Below are 26157 nucleotides of genomic sequence, written 5' to 3' on the forward strand. Positions count from 1 at the left end.
GAATGGCTGAGCCCACACTCACGAGCGTGCCTCTCTGTGGGCCACGGGGCCCTGTCCAGTCCAGACTCTTGATTTATGTGCTGTCTTCTCCAGAACTGGGTGGTTCCCTTGCTGAGCACCAGAGAGGAGCTTTCTGCCACCAATGACAGCGTCCTTAATGAGATAATCCATCTATCGTTCTGGAACTACTGGAAGGGAACTTTTGTGCTGAATCCAGAGCACTGTACTGATAAAATACTTAAGGTGTAATAAATCCCAGAAAGCAAAGCAAAGCAAAGCACCAACCTGCCTGGGCTTCACTCTGGCCTGTGAAGGGTGTGGCCTGTGAAGGGTGTGGTAGGACTAGAAGGTCTCTAAGGTCTAGGACACAGGTAGGACACAGAAGGTCTCCTCTGTGGCACGCCCCCCACCCACCCAGCACCCTGTTCCGCCTCCCCTGGGCCCGGCACCCAGGTGTTGGAGAAACACAGCTGAGGTGTGCTCCTTGCCTCGAAGGGACGTCTTGTCCCTGGAGGACACAGGTCGGGGGACACGCCACATAGCCACGGCTGTGCTGGGGCCCCCGCAGCCAGTGAGTGCCAGGGGCTGGGCCGAGGAGATGACACTTGAGCAGAGGGGAGCGTCACAGGGAGTTGCAGTGTCAGAAGGCATGGCACGGACGTTGGTGACACGCTGCGATGACCGACACGTGACATTTGACTGTATATAACCCTCTTTATGTAGGGAATAAGCTTAAACCAAATAATCATTAAGAAACTGCAAGTTAAAGCAACTTATTCAAATAGTAAGACATACTTCTGGCTTCTGACTCACTCAGAAACCAGTATCAGGTAACGCTTACCTTATCACTATAACACACACCCCAAGGACACCTGACAATCAAACAAACTGCTCGCCCTGGCTGGTGTGGCTCAATGCACTGAAAGGTCGCAGGTTCAACTCCCGGGCAGGGCGCAGGCCTGGGCTGGGGCCAGGTCCCTGGCTGGGGATGAGCAAGAGGCAACCGGTTGATGTTTCTCCCCCTCCCTCCTTCCCCTCCCCTCTCTCTAAAAATAAATAAAAAAACTATTAAAATAAAATCACTCACACACCCATACGAAATCTGAGTAAATGATAATTGTGAGAAGTAAATAGTTCCTCAAGATTACGAAATTTAATTAAACTTCACGTGTGAAATTATAAATATATTTTTTGAAGCAAAAACAAGTACAACAGTGATTAAACATGGAAATTAAGTATATATGAAACGCATTAAAGCTTCCTCTCCCACAGCTACGTGAAGTAATTTAAGAAACTTAATGTTAACTCCAAAAGTGTATCCTTAGCGACACGGCAAGTAGACAGTTATAATACAAATAGCAAACCTCACGGTGACGAGAAAACCTCTAATTAACTTTCTTTAACTGTCTTCTCCGCCGTGGAAAAGCAGAATGCAGCTGTAACAGGAGAGTGCTGTTAAAGGCCATGCTATGAGCATTCGCGGCAACGAGAAGAGATTTAACCTTTCTTTTTTAATGTCAAAGGGCCTGACGTGGGAAATCGAACACCACCTACTGAGACGAAAACCTGACTACAGCGTAACTAAAAGCGAGAAAGAGCTGGCTGTTAGGCCACACAGGAAGTTCGAGGGAGGCTTTGTAAGTTTAGCACATGTTACTGAGAGAGTGATCTGCTAGGAGTCAGGTGCGGTTTCAAGGGACCCGCGGACAGCCAAAAGATCCTGTGAAAGAGCAAGGCTGGGGGACCCACACTTCTGAGTTCAAAACTTACTACAAAGCTGCGGCAACCAAAACAGGGCGATATTAGCATGTGGACGGACGTAAAATCCGTGGGCCAGAAGAGAGAGCCCAGAGACACACCCTTAAAATGATGGTGAAATGATTTCTGAGACAAACGCCAGGGCCGCTGAGTGGGGGAAAGTGACACGTCTTTCTAGCAAGTCACAGGGAGACAACTGAGTCTCCACACGTGGCAGAAGGAGGCTGGACGCTGGTCTAACACCGCACACAAAAATGAACTCAGGCCGGAAGTGGAGAACCCCGCAGGTAACACCGAGTAAGAGCTTCCCGGTGCTGGGTCTGGCAAGGTGTTCTTGGCGAGAACACTGAAGGCGCGTGCTACAGAGGAAGCAGCAGACGGGCCGGACTTCGGGAGAGACTTTAAAAATGGCACCAGAAGGCAGTGACAACAGAGAGCAAAGGCCTCCCACAGACAGGGAGAACACACACACACATCATATATCTGATAAAGGAGCAACATCCGAGTACATAAAACCTCCTAAAACTCAGCAAGAGCAACAAAAACAACCTGATTAATGAAGGGACAAAGGACCTGAAGAGAGACTTCTCCAAAGAGATATGTAAATAGCGAACAAGACCATAAAAGAAGCTCAGCGTCACTACACATTAGGGAGACGCACTCACAACTACAAGGAGACACCGCACTACAGCCTTCGGATGGCTGCTGTGCACAGAACAAAAAATAACGGATGCTGGCAAGTCCCTGGGGAGACTGGGACCCTGGTACATGGGTGGTGAGAGTGAAAATGGTAAAGCCATTTTTAACTAAAAGTAGAACTGCCATGTGACCCAGCAACTGCACGTGTGGCTACCTGCCCCCAACAGGTGAGAGCGTTATTCAGAGCCCAAGCGAGGGAGCAACCCGAGCGCCCGCTGACAGACGAGTGGGTGAAAGAGAGGCGGCGTATCCGCACAGAGGAATACAACTCAGCCTCGAGAGGGGGTTCTGACACACACCTCAACACGCGTGAGCCCGGAGGACATCAGGGTAGTGAACTGAGCAGACACAGGAAGCCAGCTCCTCGGGGACTCTACTTCGAGGGGACGCTCCGAGCGGCCAGACTCCCGGAGACGAAAGTGGTGCGCTGCGGTTGCCGGGAGCTGCGGGAGCAGCCAAGGGCAAGTTCTCGCTTACCGGGGACAGAATTTCAGGAGGGGGACATAGGGAACGCAGTTCATGCCACTGAAACGCACACTTAAAAATGGCTAGGTGGTAAATGTTTACGTGCGTGAGTGAGAAGTGAAGTGAAACGGGAAATTTTCATTAACAAAGTGACTCCGTTGCCGTGAATGTGAAGTTCATCATCACACACAAGACCGCGGGATTCTAGACAGACCCCTTCAGGCGTGTGGTCGTCTCTGTGCGGGGGCGACCTAAACCACAGGCAGCCACGGCACATTGAAATCCCACACCGAGTCCGCCACGGTGCGCACAGACGGGGCCTCACCCTCCGGGCCAGTGAGCACGTGTGTCCCTTGGCGTGTGCACTGGAACGGCCCTGGGCTCCGGGGGACCCCGGAGATGCTGTGGGCACCGGGAGGGGCTTCCCTGGGAGCAGCAGGCTCTCAGGACGCATTCCTCCGTGTTTAGTGGTTCACACTCTACAGCCCATTTAATTCTTTCACCTCGCACACGTTTAATGATCATAAAAACATAACTCGGGCCTAAGAGGACAGAAGAATTAGAGCGGGGTTCAACCGAGCCACCCTGCAGACACAGTCTGTGCAGCTTTCAAGAAAGGAAAGAGCCTGTGTGTGTCTGGCTCACTGATCCTCATTACTAATTGATGGGCAGGCGGAAGTCAGCTGACAGCCTGCGATGCCCAGGCTCGCTCTGCGCCCCCGACAGCTCCGCTTTGAAATCTGTCGTCACGCGCTGACACGGGCTAATTCCACTCAAGGTTTACTTCAGAAACAAAATCCCATTTTGCTTTAGGCAAAGGCCGCAGAAATCGGAGAGACGGGAGGTCTTGTCCCAGGCACCACGCGGTTTCCCAGAACAGGGCAAATGTCTAGGACTTGTCAGAGGCCCTGTAATGAAGGTTCTTTCAGAAAAAGAAATTGAAAAAAAAAAAAAGATGACCTCTGAATTTGTAAAACATCATCCTATATGCGTTTAGCTCCATTTACCCCACGTTTTAATGACTGTATTTCTGCGCATGGATGCTAATGGCATTCGCAAATATTTGCAAGGCTTCCGACTCCCATGCATGGTACCTGAGATCCCTGGTTCTGAAACGAGATGAGAGCCTCTGTCATTACAGATTAAATGTCTTCTCACTCCGTGATTTCAGCTGGCTCTCCAGGCAGGTTAGTGGACAATCAGCCCCCGGGGTTTCAGGAAGGGCTGGAATGGTGCCACTAGATTTTCCCTTCAGACACTCGGGTTTGCAGGCTGGGACAGGTATGATTCCAAGTGACAGTCCATTGTGAGTAGAGGTAATTTCTACTATGAGAAATGTAAACATTTGGCCAAAATGACTTAAGTAGAATGTTAATTTTATATTTTTCTCAAGTGCACCAATGCCAGTTTCAAGGTCCAGAACACTTGAAGTTAATAGACCTGAAGTTCATAGTAAACCAAGTAGAACGGAGAGAAATTGACTTAGTTCATCTTGAATGTTGACTAGATGATAATTCAAACAATTTAAGCTCCTTCTTGTACATTCATTACACTGGGTATTAAAAACATGATGAGCTACCGCCATCGCTTAAGTCGATTAGCATAATACCTGCTGCTTGGTGATGCCAGTAACTGTCACTCAGGCGCAAAGACCCAGCAGGTCACACTGCGGAAAGCTTGGTCTCGGTCTGTACTGCAGCCTACACTCACTAAGGACCAGCAGCCGCGGGATGTCGGCACTGTGTTGTCCATTACTGACGCGGACCGAAACGGGCTTTTCGGAGACGAGCAGTCGCTGTCTGGGGCGTATGACTGCCGCGTGGAGCGCGCTGTGTGATGGCAGCAAAACGCTCTATTTTTACTGTTGTGGAGTTGGTGCGGGCCGAGCATCTAGGGGGACTGAGTGCTGCTTAAAGATAAAGTTTCTTCTCTCAGCTTCTATTAATAGTGAAGATATTGCATTGCAGAATGTCGTCAGAAAGGCTGAGTCTCAGAACCCCTTCCACTTGTGCAGAACCCCATGCTGCTGCCTGTGCCCATGGTCAGCAGATGCAACCTGGGTGTCAGGTGGAAGCACACCTGTACTCAGCAAGCGGGTGCGGGGAGACGCCCAACCACGTAACACAGCCTGTCCTGAATGTCGCCACAGGCCCTTGGTCCACGGCGGCCCCGCGCTGGAGCTACCTGCTGACCCACCTGCTGACCCGTTTATACCTGCGCAGTTGGCCAGGAAGATGCACCTGCTTCAGTGCACCTGACAGCAGCAGACAACACGCAGGGGTCCCTTCCCATCTTCTTAAGTGTGTGGGGGCGGGGCAAGGAGGGAGGTCTGCATTCACCTCTTGGGCTACCGGGAGCAAACACATTGCTAACTGCCACCACAGGGTGGGGTGTGGCAGGTGTTTGCTGAAGTGCCTGCGCTCCCTTCTCCGGGGGTGGCGGGTGGGAAGGAGGAGAAGGGGAGAGACGGAGCACCCGACACGTGGCAGGATGAGAAGGGAGACTGCATTTCAAACTGACAAAATGAAGACACAGCCCGGACGCTGTGAGGGAGGGACAGAGGGCTTGACTGGTGGTGACAACACGTGCTCTTCCAATGGCTGGGTGGGTGTACGAGGACAGAGTGTCTGCGTGTCAGAGTCAGGGGGGACGTGCACTTGTAGCACGCTGCCATGACGCCCACGGACAGGGCCAGGAGAGGGGCGTGGTGGGGACGGGGCGCGAAGCATGGCAGCCCCCGCAACAAGAAGGTGTCCAGCTACCCATGCCAACAGGCTGTGGCTGAGAGACCCCAGGAAGAGGAGGCAGCAGGGCCCAGGCCTGGCAGCGAGGAAACCAGGGCCCACTGAGGAAAGCAGCGTGGAGTGCCTGAGGGGAACTCTGGGTGCAGGCTGGCATGGAGGCCAGTGGCCCCAGGTGCAGACTGAGGAGCCAGCATCTAAGTCAGAGGACAGAGAGGAGCCCCTGCAGGTCCCCGAGGAAAGCGACCACACGGCATGTCCGAGTTGGGAGGCTGCGTGTTGGACAGGAGCCTGATCAGGAATTTCCGGTTCACGAGCGCTTGGAAGCATGACCCACTCGCTCGATGCTTCCCTGACTCCCCATCCTGAGAACAGAGCGGCCTGCACTGGCTGTCCAACCAGGCACCCGAGGGGCAGCCTGGAACCCAGGCTGTAAGTGACACTGCTTTTAACAGCACGGCCACATGCACCCCTCCACTCCCACGAGTTCAGAAAAACACGGACAACTGGAATTTCCTCTCTTCTTCCCTAGTGTCTGTGCAGAGGTGCTGAGGGACGAGAAGGCAGGGAGCACGAGGCCGGGGAAGAGAAAAGGCGTGAATTTGCACAGCATCTAACGCTCCCGGGAAAACTGCACAGCTCGAGTCTGGGACTCCTCATGAGGGGCAAACACGGCCACTGAACGCCTTCGTGGCGCTGACTCGGGCTCTCGAGAAGAGCCACGAGCAACTCCCCCTCCCAGGCCTGCTGCGCTCTGCTTGGGCTGCACGCTCGCGCGGCTCGCTTTGGTTAGCCGTGACTTCCTATAATGACGGTCATTTGTAAAAGCTGGAAGAGCCGAGGCGATCTGTCCCTAAGAAGAAAATATTAACTTGATTCAGGCTGCCTTCTCCGTTCCTCTCCCTGAAAATAAATTAGACACCCAGCAAGGCCACCAAGACAATACCGCCCCCCCCCGATAAATCAGATCCTGCCTGACAGGCAAGAAATTCAATTTGCTGGCGGGCACCCCGCTCAGAATGATAATCGGGAAAGTGTCACTAACTCCTCCGGTGACCAAATGGGGCCCCGAGACATGGGAGCGGCGATGACTTCAGTGGTGCTCCTTGTACAGCCGGGACTGCTGCTGCACCGGACTGAGTTTTAGCGAACGCGAATCGGGCCCAGAAGCCCAGTTCTCTGGACCACACGCACGGATCGGGCCAGATAAGCTGCAACGGGAAGAGCCTTCCACGTCAGGAAGGAGAGAGGGCTCCTCCCTGCGCTTCTGGTCAGCACGGGTACGTGGTTCCCCCTCACAGATGGATGCTGAGGGCTCAGGCTACCAGACAGGCTGCACAGTGCATGACAAATGCTACCAAGGCGCCAGTGAATTAATTGGCATCGTCTAATAATAGATAATAAACTCAGTGAAAACGCGACAAAGGGTAAGCGGAGCAGGGCTACCAGGTGAAGTGCTACACTTTAGTTCCCTCCTCTAAGAAGGAAACGCTGTGAGACACTCACCTCAGGCGCCAGAGCTTTCCCGCAAAAACCGTTCCGGCCCCTCCCACCCTTTCCCCTGCCCTCGGCTCTCAGAAGGTCTCCCTCGATTTCACGCGGCGCATGTTTACAAAGTGCATTTTCGATGTGCTGCGAGATGCCCATGCTTCCCTCCCCCCGTGAAGGTCTTGTTGTGCCTCGTATGATCATTGTACTTTCAGCTGACTGGGAAGTCAGCCCCCCTTTTCTACGGTTTCTGGGGGCTGAGGCCCACAGGTGGCAGCGTGCCGCGGGCCTGCCGACATTATGAGGCAAGCTGTGTTCTGGGGCCCGGCAGTCCGCTGCGGAAGTGTGCCGTCCGCGTCAACAAGAACAGTGACGATCGGACTCCACCTGTGACAGGCTGTCTGCGGGGAAAGGTGAGGAAGCCCAGGTCCCCACAGCAGGCGCTACCAGTTAGGAACCGAGCCAGGGAGGGCGACCTCACTGTAACAGACGAACGGCCCCAGAGGGTCTCACTCCAGTGCGTTGGGGGCAAACGTGTGTGAGCACCAGGGGCTGCGTGGGTGCTTGCACCAGCGTCCCTTACCCCCTGTTCCCCGTGCGCTGTCCTCTCCGGAAGCAGGAGGACAGCGTTGGAAACTCAGCCGCAGTTTTTAGAAAGCAGGGCTCTCCATCTTTCCTGATAAAGATCCACAATTATTCCAACAGGATTTGAATCGGTTCAAGCGGAATGCATTTAGAAAGGGTTTATAAGGTAACCTTATGCTATGTTAAGGATTGAAATGGTTTAATTTGTATTTTTTAGAAAAATGGACAAGATTCTCGAAAAAATGTCTCCTTTATTTTCTACATCCGCTTCCCATAGCCCACGTTCCTAAGCTTTGTAAGTAATCCTGAGATACTCCTTGTGGAATTTTAAACGAAAACCCATTCAAACACACGTCTGAACTTGTGCAAACAAACGCCATTTTCAACAAGCGCTTCCTTTGTTAGCCACGAAATCTGGAGCTGAAACAGGCTGGCCAATCAGCGACAGCTGCAGCACTTATCAACCTGCTGGGGGTCTTCAGGGCCTGTTCTACCCCCCAAGTTGTGACTGTTTGTCCAACAGATAGCCATCAAGCTCCTGCTTGGTGCCAGACGCTGTTCCAGACACCAGAGAGACAGAGACAAGTGCACACAGAAACCCCTGCCCGTGCGGAATTCATGCTACAGGGCGAGGAGACATACAAAGCAAGCGAACTGGCGTTTTGCGGATGCTCCACCTGCCGAGTGTGGTGAAGGGGCTCTGGGGAAAACCAAAGCTGAGCAAGGGCTGAGCGCAGTGCAGGAGAGCTGCAATCCCGAATCTGCAGCAGGCCTCCGCGGGAAGCCAGGCGGCATTGGAGGGAGGACGGCAGGGAAGTGAAGTACACTTGGAGACGGCAACACAGGTGCCTGGGGGAGTAATACTCCGGCAGAGGAGACAGCTGCTTGACCCAAGCCCTGAGATTGGACCTTTCTTTGTAGTGCTTGTCGAAAGTGATGAATGAGTGAGAAGTACTTGTGATAGTCAAGAAATTCCCAGCATCAGAAAGACAGGAGACAGCAGGTGTTGGGGAGGACGGCTGCTGCACTGCGGGGGAAGAGGGCAGCATGGAGGCCCCCCGAGGCACTGCAAACAGAGCAGCCCAGCTCCGGGAACGTGCCTGAGGGGACGACACCACTGTGTGGGGGACTCATCTGCGCCCCCACGTTCAGGGCAGCACAGTTTGCGTGCACACAGCCCGAGTGGGTGGCATGCGAAATGGAGTATTTTCAGAGGAAACCCTGCTGACACGGGTGGCCCATGAGGGGTGGTGCCCAGTGAGGTAAGCCAGTCACAAGACCGTAGATACGGGAGATTTCGCCTATTTGAAGTGCTGGGAGCTGTCAAAACCAGAGACAGAAGGCAGGAGAGTGGGTGCGGAGTAACAGGTGCAGAGATGAGAAGAGCTGGAAGGCAGGCCAGCACTAATAGCACAAAAGCCCAGTTCCCAGGCCCTCCTTCCCAGAGCTGGCTGACCCCAGTTCTTTTACGAGCCTTTGTCCTCAGGGCCAGGAAACCACTGGAGGCGCCCTGTACGTGCAGAGGCCCCAGGGAACGTGCCACACGGGACTCACCAGGGACACACCAGACCACCGGACAGTGCCCCAGGCCCCTGCCCCCACAGACAACATCAAGGGCACGAGCTGCAGCCCGACTGCAACACCCTGCTGTACAACTGCCCCAGGCCCGGTAAGAGCTCCCAGCCAAGGCCCCGAGGGGCTGGCGCAGGAGCTGAGCTGCACACCCGGCCCTGCCCCTCCCTCGGGAAAGTGGAGGAACCCTTGGCTCTCCGCACGTTCTGCCCTGGGCGAGTTCTCTCACAGCCGTGCCACCCAGCACCCGAACAGCCAGGCACTGGTTAAACGTGCGCGCCGTTCCATTTTGTTTACTTTTCTAGGTTTAAGATTTCCTATAATAAAGTGTTTTAAAAGCCTGTGAAATCTTAAATACGTACACTAAATATTTTTCTTATAATTCAACTGATGGCATTCATTAGCCAATAATTTTTAAGTGGAAAGGGAAGGCGACATCGGGCAACACCTGCCTAAATTATCGTGGATTCTCCACAACCGTAAAGTTCAAGTTTTGATGTGGCCCACCGACAACAGAAACGCCGGAAGGCTTATCACACCCAGCGCTGTCCCACGCGGTCATCACCACGGGCTTCCCCGCGGCCTGCAAGCGTTTTGGTTTGAACACACAATTCAAAAGAAAATGTTTACTAAGAAAACAGTACATAAAATCCCATAATGCTCTGGCAGTTCAAAGGAAATATTTTACATTTATGTGCAACTCACCTGCTGTGAAATCCTCGGTCAGATCAATGAATGCGTTGGAATGTGGAATCCGCATCTTTCTTTTAGTGGTCAGTGCGGGGTGCCATGACAGATTCCTAAAAGATGAGAGAGAGATTTTCTCAAGGCACACACCAAATGAGCATAGTTTTAGCACACGCACAAAATCTGTGTGCCAAGTATTTTTAAAGTTCCTTTACTTTTACAGGGCCACTCCACATACCCCCAGGTGCACGGTTTACTGTTTTTAGTGTGTTCACGGCGCACAGCAGTCACCCATGCCTAAGTCCAAGCATTCTTGTCATCGGAAAAGAAACTCTGTGTGCACCAGTCACTTCCCCGTCTCCCTCCCTGCCGCCCCGGCAACCGCCAGTTCGCTCTCTGCCTGTGCATCTCCCACTCCTCAACGCGTCCTATCAACAGGACCGCGCCACTTGGAGTCACAGCACGTGGCACGATGTCTCAGGCTCACCTGCGCTGTCACAAGCATCAGCACTTCCGTCCTTTCCACAGCTGAGTAGCATTCCAGTGTCTGGCTGTATTTTTGCCTATCCGTTCCTCTGCTGATGGCCACTGGGCTCGTTTCCGCTCTTGGCTGTTACACGTAAAGCTGCTACACACACTCGTGCCCGAGCTTTTAGGTAGACAACTCTTTGGGGCAGAGCCCCAGGAGGGGAACCTCCTGCGTTATTCCACAGTCACATGACTGCCCCATAGTCATATGGTAACTGTAGTTTAGTATTTTGAGGAACCGTCAAACTGTTTTTCCAAGTGGCTTCAGCACCTTCCATCCTCACTAGCTACACGGGAGGGTCCCGACATCTCCATTTCTTTGCCAACACTTACTGCTGTCCATTCATCTTATCGGAACGATTCTCGAGGGTGTGGTATGGTATCTCATGGTTTGATTTGTATTTTCCTAATGGCTAATGACATTGATCCTGTCTTCATTTGTGTATCTTCTTTGGAGAAATGTCTACTCAAATCCTTTGCCTATTTTTAAATTGGGTTCTCTATTGCTTTATTGTTGAGTTGTGAGAGTTCTTTATATAGACCAAATACTAGATCTTTATCCAATGTAGGATTTGCCAATATCTGTTTTTTTGTTTTGTTGCCTTTTCTTTTGTTGTCATATATAAGAATTCATTTTCAAATCCAAGGTTATAAAGATTTACTGGTTTGCTTTCTTCTAAGAGTTTTATAGTTTTAGCTCTTACATTTATATATTTGATTCTCTTTTAAGTAGAAGAAAGTGATTAAATGTTATAAATGATTTCTTAGACTGTAGAGAATGGTTATCTTTAATGAGTATTAATTCTGAAGTTTTGGACCATGACAAAGAATGAATTCAGAACCTACCTCATACCACATAACAAAAAATCAACTCAAAATGGATCCAAGACCTAAAACTGTAAAATTCTTAAAAGAAAACAGTGATAAACACTCACTACCTTTGATTTGGAAATGGGTCCTTAGTTATGACGCCGAAAGATCATGCAATGAAAGAAAAAACAGATGAACTGGATTCATCGGAAAGAAAAACTTCTGTACATTATAGCACAATCTCAAGAAAGAGAAAAGACAAGTCCTCAGAATGGGAGCAAACACTTGTAACTCTCACCTCTGATAAGGCTCTAGACCACACAAAGAACTCTTACAGCTCAACAACAAAAGACGAACAACCTAATTTAAAGATGACAAAGGACCAGACAGGCCTCCCAAGAAGATATGCAAATGACTACCAAGCACAGTAAAAGATGCTCCACATCATCAGCCCCGGAGGAAACTCAATCAAAACCTCAGTGAGAAACCACTTCAGACCTCCCTGATGACAATAATCGAGAGCCAGAAAATCACAAGTGTTGGCGGGGACGTGAGGGGACGTGAAGGGACAGGAACGGGCCCTTGCTGGCGGGAATGTGAAACGGTGCCGCAGTGGAAGACAGCCCGGCAGCCTGAACACTGCATTACCACGTGGCCCTGCGTTTCCACGCTGAGGTGTGCAGCCCGACCTGGAGGAGCAGCAAGCTTACGTAGAACCACTCCCCCACAATCCTCCTCGTAGGTGGTCCCATTTACCAAGGCCCCAGCAACCCAGCAGCCTCGGAGGCCTCTGCTCTTCCCTTACTGTTCTGGAACACTTCCCCTGGCGGGGAGCGCTTTGGTGGGCCTTATGGTTATGGGAGGGACCACCTCCTGGAGAGGGCCGGCTCCTCCCGGCGCCCCACTCAAGCGTGGGGCCTGCACCCGCCACTGAGCCAGAGTCTCACGAGGCATCTCCTATTTTCTCCTTGGGGTTAGAATTTGCTACTTTTTTCATAGCAGCGGTTCCAGTCCCTTATGAGAGTGCAGACACATCATCTCTGAAGAGCAACTTACAGCTAATTATGTCCAACCTAATTACCCCCACAGTGTACAATTGACTGTGTAGCAAACAAGGTTTATTTGAGAATTGAGCTTTGATGTGTTTGGGAAGTGGAGAGAAACAGTTCACTAATTTGTTCTTGGCAGGCGGAATCTGGGAAGAAGAGTAATATTCATCAGGAGAAACTTTCTCTCCAGGAAGGGCCGAGTCCCACAAACAGCAGCTTCTTCCCAATAACCTCCTCCTGCTCTTCCAGCACACACCGGGCCTCATCTGTGTGCTAAGCACGGCAGGAAACACGAAACCGGGCCGTATGCACGCAACCTAACTTTTTATTTTAGCCCAAACCCCACGACACAGGCTTACAAGAAAACACTGAAACAAGTTAAGAAACTGTACCTGGCATTTGTTGCAGGTAATTCATCGCCAAGCATTCAGGTCACGTTCTTCTTTCAGACTACGCTGTATTAGAAACGCTTTAAGTAATTTCAACTCAGTTCAACTTAATGATGGCTGGTTCACTTCTTTTTCAGACAGGCCGCTCATTCATCAGTTCTTCAAACTTAAGCATTCGTGTATTTTTAATTACTAACAAAATAATCAGGCTCAGGCTAGAGATTCTATGACAAGTTTAACCCAAAGTCATCTCCTGGTGTTCCCAACAAATTTGTAATTATAGGCCAAAAGTGAGTTAAAAAACACAAGCCTTTTCAAAGTTGAGATCAATGAGCTTAGTCACGTGGGCTGTCTTCAGTCACCACAAGAGCAGTTACTGGTCTCGTTCCCCATAGAGTTTTTGGTGGGTTTGCTTTTAAGTAAGTGATAACTAACGTTTGGAAAACATCACATAATTGGTAATACTTGTCCTAGGAACCATTCGACAAGAACGTACACTTCGAGTGAAGACTCTAGAACAGGGATAAAGCGAAAGTCACACAGGTAGTGGGCCACGTTCAGCAGAAAGGGGTTCTATTTGACCCCTACGTTGTTTTAAATTTCTGAGTTCACTTAATTGTAAAACTTAAATTAAAAAAATCAGATTTTACAGAAAAATCTGGATTTCCAGCTTCTCTTGAAATCTTAGCAGGTCTGGCAACCAACTGGGAAGAGCCTGTGGATGGTGGAGGCCCCAGCCTTCCCGCCGGCTCCCGGCCCCGTGGGTTTCCTCTGGGCCCCTGAAGACGGCCGAATCTGCAACTCCTACTGACATAGCAATTGTACTCCTGCGTTCCCGAACACTGCAGACCAGTACTGAAGCCCAGCAGGGTGTTTCCCGGTTACACCTGTTGCCTGTACTCAGTGAGTTCACCCGAACACCTCTCGGAGGCAGTTAACCTGGAACTTCACGCAGGGTGACTATTCACCATTGTAGTGTGTACCAAAGGTGGGGGGAGGGGAGGAGCTGTTGCTTCTTTTTATGGTGCATTTTAAGATGGTTGAAAATTAAACATGTACAGTTGCCTATTAGAATTAAATTGTTTAAAATTTTTTAATTGTTTAAAATTTTATAGTTCAAAATAAAAGTTCTCCCTCCTTCACTGGGCTCGTTGTACACATCATAGTTTTTCAATAAGAAGAAGCAGACGCCATATTTTTCAGGCAACTGTGCTCATGTAAATGATAATCTTTTCCTCTGTGCTCAACTCCGTTTGAAGGCCAAGGTCGCAAACACAAACTGCTCCGGTTACAAAGGAAGAACCAGCAGGGAGGAGAAAGCCAGCGGCTCTGAGCCGTGCTCAGTCTATTCGCTGGCATCCTTGACCTCTGTGGAAAATTCCAGTGATCAGCGCCCCCCCCACAGGCGACATCTACCATGTCAAGGTGTTCTAATTTGTGGGTATCATCACCCTTTATCTCAAAGAACAGCATTTATCAGAGAATAAATTGAGATGTAATTAATGTCAACCGTAGCTTTTGGTTGCCTATGGTAACTGTTCTTTGAAACGACTGCTAATCCGCCCACTGTTCGATGATCAGCCCATGCTGAACTGTCGTTACTGAAGGCATTCCCAGTGGAGGCAGCGGCTAGCAGGTGGGTCAAGCAGCAGAAGGGTGGGCCTGGCAGGCTTCTCCCAGCTGCCCAGTTCTTTAGCATGGCGGTCTTCATCCATTTTTGCTCAGACAGGCTCTAGAAGAATTTTGAAAATCTATGCACCCCTTAACACATTTAAAGTCACTTCTAAGAATGGAATCTATTTTCCTAAGTTTACATAGCTATGAAATAGGCAATCTTCAAATCTATCAGGATTGTTGAGATTTTAGAGTAAAATGGTTACCTTTAAACAACTGTGTCCAGTGGAATATGGGCCCCACACCGAGGTGTCACTGGGCACCACCACCCACAGACACAAGAGCCACCGGACAAACTCCTCTTTGATTGCACAGCTTTCCCTTTACCCTTGAACTTGTCCTTCTACCCCATTTTCTTAGAGACCTTCACCGCGGTGTAAAACCCTTCCTCACCTGAAGTCCGTCAGGGATCACTCTGCCCCAGGTCTCCGCAGGCGCGCAGGTGTACGGACGGGTGTGAGAATTAAAATGGTGTTTAAGTGGTTTTGTTTATGCATCCAAGCGTTTTCAAAAATCTCTCTGAGGTTATTTATTTTAGTCTCTAGTGTGCAACTGATAAGAACACACACGATATAGTTTGATCACTTATTAAACCAAAGGTAAACTTTTACTGGGAATGTATTTTTTAAAGAGGTGAGTGAAGCTTTAACATGTCCTGGCTGATACACCTTAGGACATTGCTAGACCAAGACAGGCTTCAGCATAAACCCTGTCCCCGGCGCTTCACCTTTACAGATATGAGTGCTAAGAAATCTTGTTATGTGTTTTATTAAACTCTCCCTGGAAGTAGTAAGACATTACTCTCAATTTCTTTAGTATGGTATACTTCCTTTTTAGAGATACATACGCTGAAATGATTTGTAGGTTAAAACTGTCTGGGCAGGGGCTGGAGGTGAGAGGAAGGAGGGAGAGGTGTGAACGAACCAGGACTGGGCAAGAGCTGACAGGGGACAGGGCCTGCTCTACAAGTCCCTCGGTCCAGTCTCTCTGCCTCTGTGTGTGCTCACAATTGTTCATAACAGGGAGCACCCAGCGCCCCAGGAGCCTCCAGCACCATGGCCAGGCCTCGCTGTTCCAACCAGCGGAGTGCAGGAGGGGCGCGGCCTCACTCCCAGGTCTAAGAGCCCTCGCTGCCGCCTGCACCTGCTGGAAGGTTCCTCTTTGGGAAGCGGCCCCCGGCTAGGAGAAGGCCCAGGCCTGCACCCAGACCCCCGGACGCCTGCAGTGGTCACCGCAGCGAGGCCGGCTGGCCGTGGGCGCACAGCTCCCACCCAGACCCACCTTGAGCCACACACGCTGTCTGCTGTGAGACAACTGATGCCAGAAAACTGATGGGAGGGCCAGCCCCGCCCAGAGGTCCTCAGGGGCACTTTTGCTAAAGGCTTACTGAAGCCCCTCTTCCTCTGTGCCCTTCCCCGCCCCGCCGAGCCCCTTCTGGAGGGGCAGGGGCAGAGTTGAGGGGGAAGAGGGGCCCTGGAGACAAGACCGCCCACTCCTTCCCCGACAGGCTGGCCACGGCCCGGGCCTCTGCTGACCCTCACTAGGGGGGCGGACCAGGGGATCCTAAGGCGCTCTCTTAAACAGCATCTGATGGTCACCAGGAAACACGGGCAGGTCTCTGTCAGCAGATCCTTGGTCCTGTGCCCCCGCGGCTGCCCCCGGGCCGCCCCCACCTGTGCTCTGGGCCAGCTCAGGCTGAGCGGGCCCCCAGAGGGTGGAAAGTCTCATGTCTGTGGGGCAGCTTCAACAGCACACACGGTTTTAAAAGCTGCCATAGGAACCTAATGAGAGAGGACTTGTATTTTCAGAAATTACATTTGCCTTTTACCCAAAATTGAAATGGTGATATATCCTAACCCTACTCAAAGGGTGCTGCATCAATGGTCGCTCTAACTATGCTTGCTTTTTTCTTTATTCCAAATTATTTTACTGTGATAGAATAACATAACATTTACCGTCTTAACCATTTTAAGTGTACAGTTCCGGGGTGTTCCACGCTTGCTTTAAAGTGGACTTTTTTCCATACAGATGCAAACGGTAATGGAGTGAAGCAAAATGGTTTCTCCGTAAAGAAGAAAAACATAATTTTGATATATGCTAATAGAAAAGTGCTGATTCAAGACAGTTTTAAATATCAATATTCATGATGAAATGCTACAAATTCCTTTGCCTAGAAACTATAAAACTATGCTTTTCTCCAGAAGCTGATATCTTTCTGAGTGATTACTTCACAGGACATACATTTAAAAACGGGAAGGTTTAACGAGGAGCAAAGTGAATACATTTGGAGAAGAGCATCTTACATCAGTGACTGAGAAGCGAACAGGAGCTCCCACACACAACACCGCCAACCGGCACCTGCGACAGAGCAGCAGGGCCAGTCCCCGCGGAGCCCACCCCTCAAAGCTCCGGGGGCTCCAGGGGATGCAAATATGGACCCTTCAGTACCGTGCCGCTTGCAGCAACCACAGCACGTATCATTTTAAGTCATCTGCTAGAACTTTTCAGTACTTCTGTGGCTTAATTTTGAAAAAAAAAATTAGGTGAGAAACAACTTACGGGAGAATAACTTATCTCCAACAACAAAATTTCTTTAGGAAAAGATCAAAGTTAAAACCAGATGCAGTGTTTCTATGGAAACGCCAATAAAAGTCTTATTTCTCAAGTGTGAAATATAAACGGTGTGTGAGGGGGCAGGGAGGGGCTGCTAGGCAAACCCTAAGGGAGTCTGAGCCGCATCAGAGCCCCCCACTCCTGTCACGACTGGGGGTTCCAACGCTGAGCACCGCGGGAGCAGCTGCCTGGAGGGTTATTTGGTTTTCTTTTGTGTTATTGCCTCATGCTAATTTTCACATTCTTTCTGAACAACAGAGTTAAGTGACACGGTATCATATTATTATTCCATTACGATAACTATTTGCAACATTTTCTGTGATGCACCAGCAAACACAATCAGCAGTAAAATGAAAGGTGCTCGGATAAATGAGTCCCTGGTTACAACGGGAGGCAAGAGGGAAGGCCGCAGGGAGAACAGGGGTGCATTTGCTCCAGGCTGAGGGTGGCTGCCTGCATTCAAATAAAAGGCGGGGTCTTTCCTGATGGTGGATGAGGAAGCCCCGCCCACACCACAGAGAGCTGACCGGCAGCTCTTCTCAGCGTTGTTGACGCCGCACTCAACCCGGTCACGCAGTCCCGGGTGAGGTGAACAGCACAGCACAGCCGTGACCTGTCACACAGCCTGGGCCCGCCCCAGACCCGGCTCTGCACTCCGTACGAGCCGCAGAAAGTCTGGCCCGACGACAGCACACCGGCTCTGGTGAGATCTCCAGACACGTTTTCTCACTTCCACACTAAAAACAGCATTCCCAATGCCGGCGCGACATCAGTCTCCAAGCTCTTTCCGAGCAAATGCTCACTGACAATGACCTCACATCCCTGCGGGAGCAGGCCTGACGCGGCACAGCTGGGCGTGACTTCTGCGCAGTGTGGGGCACAATCGCATCATGCCCAGCTGTTACGAAATGAGGCTGAGGAACGATGGAGGCCTGGCCTCTGACCACTCGGCCCACTTCACCGGCTCCAGCACCAAGCAGGCTCAGCACCCTCTGGTCCCCGGGCCGTGACCCCACTGTGCTAGTTACCAGGGGCCACCTGCTGGTACCCCTGCCTGCCACTCTGACCTGGGCACCCTTCCTGCGGCTGAACTGGTCACGCTGGTTTGACTTGTGGGAGTCTCCGGTTTCCAAGCCTGCGCTGGGCCAGGGGACAGCCAGGGGCTTTCCAGCACAATCCTATGGGGACATTTCACGCTCTATTTACAGATCATGGCAGATTTTCTGTAAAGTTGAGGTGCTGGCCACATTCCACTACATGTAAGGTGCTCTGGGCCCTGGCACACCCACACAGCACAGTGTTTATGCTGCAAAAGGCGGGCTAGCTTTCTTGCTGAGTCACACTGGGCCACCACTCAGAGGCCACGTGGACAGTCCAAAATGTCACTGCTGACGGCTCTTCCACTTACCCTCCTGTGTGTGTGCGTCTGTGCCTTACACAGCTGACGTGGCCTAAGTCTGTCTTCCCTAATTTAGTGACACATCCCTGCTCGTCCCCGCAGGGGCACATCCCTTCCTGCCGTCTGCACCCCGGCACTGCTGGGCTGCTGCCACGCTGAGGTGCTGTGGACGGAAACCCTTTCCTGCCGAGTTGTGCTTCTTCATTCTTTAAACTGGCATCAGGACAAGTCTTGGGAACAAATTCGTTACTTGCAATATGGTCAGCTACTAGTGTTTAATCTGGAGCAGCAACTCACATTAAAAACACCCTAAAACACAGAGAGCTACTCCAGTGCGCTGAAGCGCACTGGGCGAACAGCGCACAAAGACCAGCAGAGAGCGTGCCTTCAGGCGGCAGCAGTTTTAAAAGCTGGAGTGTATCAAGAGTCGGCAGAGGGAAAAATCTAATGCAGCGCTCGCAACAGTGGGCGAGCCTCGCCACTGCCTCCTGACAGTGTAAGCAGGTTTCCTGGCTCAGAGGCACAGCACAAGGGCTTGAGCCAGGCTCCCGGGCAGCCCCGGCGCAGGTGACCTGGTGGGCCTTGCCGCGGCAGGAGTGGCTGTGCGGCCCCCACCCCACCCACTCAGTTCTTAGCCACAAAGGCAGAGCAGGACCTCCACCACCTGGCCTCCAAACAAGGTTCTCTTCCAGGAGTTTTTCAAGGTTTGGGGCAAAAACAGGCTTCCTATTCAGGATTCACAGTGAGTGTGTCAAAGCTCAGTGAGAATAGGATCAAGACTCCCATATTCTTTGTTACAAACCTTCAGAAAAAAGCGATAGGAAATACAACAGGTTTTCTCCATAACACCTTACATTTTGATAATTTATTCATCTATGTGCCTGCGAATCATATTTCAAAAACTAGTCACACAACTATACCCCCCCGGGCCAGGGGGCTCAGTTGGTTAGCGCACTGCCCCCCCATGTCAAAACACCCTGCTTCTCCAAAGCACAGGAGGGAACCTCCTCAGATTTCCAAGCACCTGGGGAGACAGACTGACGAAGGTGCTTGTCTGCACTTTCTGGGAAGTCAAAGAAGTAAATACGCGGGTTCTGTCCTCCTGAACTAGAATTCTGCCTTCTCAGACACGAAACAAGGTTACCAGGCTGGAGGGGTCTAACGAAAAGCACCTTGTCATGAATTCTTGTGGTGGGGCGATTCTATTTTAAGCCTGGAGGAAGCATAATGAAGACCCGTGAACTGCGAGATTCCAGGTGGCTTCTGCTGAGAATGGCACACTGGGACAGTAAGAGCCCAGCGCACATGCGGGTCAAGGCTGAAGCGCACCCGGAACAGCTGCCAGAGCTGAGAGGAGGAGTGTTTACACGTACGGGCAATTACCGATTGCTCACTGAACAAGGAAAAGAAAAAGGGAGCAAAGCTATTACTAAGAATCTGGGAGCCAACGCGACCAAGGTGGAGAATCCCACCAAGACGGCAATACCCACCCTATCTAAGCTACGATTTTCCATTTCCAAAGCCGTCCAATGAACCGCTGCATAAATGGGGACCTGGAAGCCTGTATGTCTCGGTCCAGACGGACAGACAGACGAAGCTGGCTCTCCCCACAGTGCACTTGCAGATCAGACCCAGACTGTCTGGGAAAGCTTACACTGACCAGACACCCTTTCAAAAATCCTTAAGAATGAGATTTCCGGGCCCTGGCCGAGTAACCCAGCTGGTCAGAGCACCGTCCCTACCCTCCAAGGTTGCGGGTTCGATCGACGCCCAGGGCACATACAAGACTCAACCAATGAGTGCTCACTCTGATCACTCTGAGGTGGAACAGCAAATCCATGTGTCTCTCTCTCCCCCTTTCTCTCTCTCTCTAAAATCAGTCAACAAACTTTTCAAAGTTGAAAAAAGAACAAGAACAAGGATTTCCAATGAGCTGGGTTTTCCCCAACAGCTACAGCCACCCGCTCACACAGACACCCAGTCCCGGCAGCAGCGACACCCACAACCAAGTGCACGGGTGCAGGCATATTATTTACTCACCCTCCTAACAGAATCTGGGGCTGGCTGGATCCGTTCGTGACACCAAACACATCAGGAATTAAATCACCATTGAAGCTGAAAAGAAAACACCGCGCAGCTATTTCATTAAGCTCTCTAACTCGAGGACCTTCGGAGGCACGGCAGACATTACGATGTCACCAGCACCTGCTGCAGTCTACGAATGTCAGCGGAAGGGATGTGTCACTTCCAGGTGCCGGGTGCGATTTTTGTCCTGGACCCTCCAGCCCCTCCCCCACGTGTCCCACAGCCCAGCTGCGCAGATGGCGAGGCTGCTGACAGCCCGGTCTCTACGTGACGGCCCAGAGCAGGGCCCAGTGCTGACCTACAAGGGATGTGCAGGGCGAGGGAGAAGGGAACTTTTGTTCTAACACGATGGGGTTGTCTGGGACCTCTGCTTGACCTAGCCCACCCCTGAGTGATAAGGAGGCGTCACAGACTTCAGAACCGCGGCCCATCTTGTTTAGTTAGATGGACTTAGGAGAAATACCCCACAAAAGTAACCCCTGGCGGGTGGGACAATCCAAACCGGCCACTGCCTTCGGCAACAATGATGGAGGAGTGGACGCAGGGGAAGAAATCAAGCCGAGTGCCTTTAGGAGGGATCCCTGAATTTGTAGACTTCCAATGGCTGTGACCTACTGCTATTGCGCCTGTGACTTCAATAACTACGAAAGGACAAGAATGTGGCCCCACTGGTCTCCACCCTGTTACCCGAACCCTGAAATCTGTATTGATTTTATGCTGTTTGGAGGCAATCAATGATCCCACTAAGGAAGAGCTGTGAAAAAGGACAGGAGTTCCTCCTCGACACAGAAGTCTGTGCAGGTTGCTGGGGGCCACCCTGCACCTTCGATGTTTGTCAGGTAAGCACTGCAGCTTCACCCCCAACAGTCCCCTTAGTTCTCTGATCTGTGGCATGGGCAGAGTCAACACAGGTCCCTAGCAGACACATTCGGAGCTACCGAGACAGAAACAAAACACAATCTCTTCTTCTTTCCAAAACACTGAACTTCATTTTTCTCTTTCCTCCAACATGGCGAATAAAAACCGTATAACCAAGAGCGCGGGCCCCATCAGCTTTCAAGGGAGAATGAATTCAGTGTCGATTCTACACTGCAAAGTGGCTTTTATGTGAAGAGTTTTATTTTATGTTTGTCGGTTTAAAATTACTCAAAGGGAAGCAAGCACATACTTACTCCATAATTAGAGGTTCGTCTTGAAAAGTCCTATTGAGTATGGTCATATTATTGGGATCTGTAAAGAAAGCAAATAAATAAATTATAGGCACTTTGTATTCTTTTTGATATCTACCCTTAGGGAAAAATACTCTTTCATTCTCTTTCAGGTTCATCTCTAATTAATTCCAACTATTACCATTAATGAGACAGTATGAATCTAACTCGAATGGACACCAAGTTGGTGAAGACAAAATACTGGGTGGGCTCGTTCCATAGTGAAGACCAGCATCACGGTAACTTCCACGGGAGGCTTCACCCTGAAAGCCTCTTGGGTGCGTCTTCTTTGTGTACCGCTTAGCAGGAGAGCGGTCGACAGTTACAGTTTCTTGGTGGAGAAGACAACGCACACAAAACTCGAGAACGCCCATGTTTACAAATGAGCTGCACTTTCTACACGGCTCTCCTTCCTTAGACCCCCACTGACTGAATAAATCTGAAGTACTGAGATTCCTGTCTGTGTTCCCCCATGTTACAGGAAATGTAATTGTGTCCTCTGCGCCCTGCGTTGAAATCTGGCTCCAGGAACAAAGCTGTCGGCTCAGGTGCAATAACTGGCTTTTCAGATGAGATGTGGAGGTTTGCGAGTGCGTAGGGCAGACTGACCCTCTACTCTTCCTCTGTGCTTCCCGCACAGCATTTCCTAGACACCCCTGCGGCTGAGCCTCGGAATCAGACGTGAGCCTTGCCCCTCAGATACACTGTGAGTTTGGGAAGGCAGGGGTGCACGGAGGCTGTGGTCTGGCCACGTCTTCTCAGTCTCGCCACTGAACCAGGAGTCTCGGGCAGGTGCAGGGAACAGCGTGCTGGGCACGTGGCCTTCCGGCAGCTGTTGTGGACATGGCCACTTTCTGAAAAGTCAGTAGCCTCCTGAAGGTCAGAATTGTTCCAGAAAGTTCAACCTAGAGTCTGTTCTGTAAGCCACCAAAACCCTTTAATGAATCTCTCTCTTCCTTAGGCTAGCCAGGCTGAATTTTGTTTTCTGGAACTGACCTCAGAATAGCTCTCGGGCGATAATGGAAAACAGAAAGCGGACTTCTAAAAAAGCTTTTACGGACAATTACTGACACTTAAGAATTGCATTTTTTTTTTTTAAACTGACGCAGAACAAAATTTTTGTTACTTAACAATTCCAGGCATATTTTCCCTTCACTATCCAAGGATAAAAATTAACCCCCCCCCCCCCCAAACAAGCTCACCTAACGTTTGATTTTGTCCCCAGAAGATAACAGCTCCTAATTCGCTGCTGGCATGATTTTTGGGCAGATACGTCAGGAGGACGTCCATCTGCGAGTCTCCATCGTAGTCCCCAGGGACGACACCCGTGATCAGGGCACTGTGATTCCTGGAGAAACGAGCGGGACGATACTCAGCGAGGCTGCTGTGGGGAAGGATACCTCCGTGCTGGCGCCGCGCCAGACCGTTGCAAGGCAACGGTCACAACGTCTCAGCCGTGACGCGGCAACATTCCCTTCTCGACAGCTCGTCACCGTCACGCCTGTGTTAGGCCTCTTTGGTCTACAGGAGAACTCAGGGTGGGGAGTTCTGAGATTTCGGGAGTCAGCGATTGAAGGCACAGCCGAGGGCAAGGTTCTGGCTTTAAGCTAACAATGGGGAGGTGATGGAAGGTCTACAGGAGGAACCGTCTGACCCCTCGCCCCCCATTCCTGGAAGGCCAATCAACGCTGTCTTAAGAGACAAGACCAGTCTGAACCCTGTCAGGAGAAACCTCAGTTTTACCATCAAGCGCTGGCTAAGATGGTGCGTCACTTAGTGTTTCTGTCCAGGACCCCAAGATGCCTGGAAGGTGCTTATAGCAGATGGGGCTCCTAATGAACTGCTACAGCAACAAAGGTATCACTATCGTTTTAGCAGTTAAAAGATATTTTTAAAATATTTAATTTTGTTCTTTAATACAGATTTGAGATATAGAGTAAAAACTAAAAACTTATTTTACTTCTGAAAGCTATTCACGATTCACAATGGAAACTAAGTTCCTTTTACCAAAACTAGCAATACAGTATCAAAACACGCATACCTTATATTTTTAATTAAAAAATGCTATAATTATTTACACTGAACTTGAAAACTTAACATTCTGAAGTCCTGTCATGATATTTTTGAGTGACCCAACCAAAAAAAAAAAAGGCCTTAAATTCAATTTCTAGTTATTTCTACTTAGAGCAAATAGCAAGACAGCAAGTTTCCAAATAGACTGTGGGAAATTACTTTCTAAATATCACCAGCATCTATAAATGTATACGTATATATATGGTTTAAAGTGAAAGTAAGGAAAATACGGAGAAAGTGGTGAAGCAGCACAATACAACAATAGCTTTACTGTACTGCATCTACTCAGTCCGCCGCAGACAGCACGCCGAGTGCTCAGCAGCTACGTGTCACCGGGCCGCTTGGTCTTCACCACTTAAAGCACGTATTTCCCTCACCGACCAGGTTAGCACCCTGACGTTTGGAGCAATTAGGCAGCTTCCAGTGTTACAAGTACAGCTGGGACTCAAATTCGGTGTGTTGGCACCTAAAATTGAGCCTTATTACAATAAAGTAGTTTTGGCTATGCCAGTGTCCTCGAGGAATTCCAACATGACTTACGCCTGGGGTGTAAAAATGGTGACAGGCCAGCCCCACGTGCCCCTGTGCAGCCACTGTGTTTAACGTGCACACCCCCGCGTGGGTGCCTGTCTGTGTGCGTGTGCAGTTACACACACCGCGCATGCTCGCCAGTAACACTTGTCCGGAAGCACTCGTGACCTGGTGGCAAAAAGTACCCCGAAACAGACAGGAACGTGTGACAAAGGCTTAGACAGGAACGGTGACACAGGCATCAGGAAAGGACAGCGCAGACGGAGGGGTGCTACGGGACTGAGCAGGGCAGGGCAGGGAAACCGCTGGCTACAGTGTCGGGAGAAAAAGGCTCCGCAAGGCAGCCCTTTGTCCAAATACCCCCCCCCCCCCAGAATGCGGAGTCATCAGCAACAGTGGGAGGCAAGAGTTAGGCACCAGGCTGAAAGCAGGTTTAACTCAAAGTCTGCATTGTGAATGCCGGTCCCTTCTACTTGTCCCCAAGCAAGATAAGAACCAAGCAGTTTCTTCCTGGGAAGTTTCAGGAGTCAGAGACTTAAGGCATAGCCGAGGGCAAGGTTCTGGCTTTAAGCTAACAATGGGGAGGTGATGGAAGGGAGGAACCGTTTGACCCCTCGCCCCCCATTCCTGGAAGGCCAATCAGCCAGGAACACGCCCACAGGGTAAGAGACAGTTTCCAAATTAGCGTCCTAGTGCCTTACTCTTAACTATGAATAGACACCCGGCCCTTGGAAGAAAACTGAATATTAAAGACAGTCAAAACCAAACAACAATAAGAAACCTGAAGAAAACAGAGACACTAGAGAGAACAAAAGAAAACCTCAAAACTACAGTTTGAGACAGAAGGGAAGTACGTCCATTAAAGAAAACATGCTAAAGACCACATGGGAAGGGAAAAACCAACGAGAAGAAAGAAAACTTCCTGCAGATGGAGGAGAGCGACAGCTAGCAAACAGTTCAACAGAAGGATTAAGATAACACTGAGGCAACCTCCTGGAAGGGAAAATAAAGCAACATGACAAAAATGCAGACAAAGGAACAAAGGAGGACCACGCAGTCCAGTAACCAACACACAGGCGGTTCCTGAAAGAGCAAACAAAAAAACTCCCAGAGAAACAATGCCAGCACGTTTTAGAAAGCCCCCAAGGACAGAGGCCCCCCCTTGAAGGGGCCCAGCCAATGCCCAGTGCAATCAATGACAGATGACCCGCACCAAGGCACACTGACCTGGAATCGCAAAGCACAGGGGTGACAAAGAGACCCCAGTAGCCTCCAAAACTTAAAATCAAACAAGTCACGTTTGCAGGATTAGGAGAAAGAAAAACACTGAATATTAAAACAGCAGCCCGTGGAGCTGGAAGAGAAGAGGCCAGGGAACCATGAAGAGCGGGCAGAAAAGGTCTCGGACTGAAGGGCGCGCCACGCCTCCTCTCTCAGGAACTTCCCGAAGGATGCGCTCCTGTCATGGAAGCAAAGATGCTACAAACAAAAGGGCCCAGGATCCAAGGAACTGGGATCCGCCACAGACCAGCACAGGGGGCGTGCCACGGTGTGACTCTGCAGAAGGCCTGGAGAAGGACTTGGGGGGGCCCAGTGGGGACCACGAGTGCACGAAGGGCCTGTGGCAGGTATGAGGGGCCATCTGCAGAGAAAATAAGGACACGTGCACAGAAAACCGCACTTCATTTTGTCAAGAGCCACCCGTTACTGCAGGAGGGGAGACTGTACAGAGTGGGAATCCTGCAAGCTGCCTGGCTCTGCAGTAGAGTCTCCATGGTCAGGAAGTGAGCACCGATTGCTGAC

The 26157-nt window shown here is 50.6% G+C and overlaps 1 protein-coding gene across 1 annotated transcript in view; it reads right to left on the bottom strand.

The window, feature by feature from the left end:
* The window catches only part of ITFG1 (integrin alpha FG-GAP repeat containing 1), a 91287-nt gene that overhangs the window by 61146 nt on the left and 3984 nt on the right, over positions 1 to 26157 (bottom strand). The window contains exons 3-6 of the mRNA XM_053914709.1: positions 22953 to 23098; positions 21715 to 21772; positions 20498 to 20572; positions 10014 to 10108 (exon numbers count right to left, since the gene is read on the bottom strand). Of these exons, the coding sequence (XP_053770684.1) occupies positions 10014 to 10108; positions 20498 to 20572; positions 21715 to 21772; positions 22953 to 23098 (374 nt within the window). The remainder of the gene's footprint in view (positions 1 to 10013; positions 10109 to 20497; positions 20573 to 21714; positions 21773 to 22952; positions 23099 to 26157) is intronic.

The sequence above is a fragment of the Desmodus rotundus genome, chromosome 12 (assembly GCF_022682495.2).
Source record: "Desmodus rotundus isolate HL8 chromosome 12, HLdesRot8A.1, whole genome shotgun sequence".
Classification (NCBI taxonomy): domain Eukaryota; kingdom Metazoa; phylum Chordata; class Mammalia; order Chiroptera; family Phyllostomidae; genus Desmodus; species Desmodus rotundus.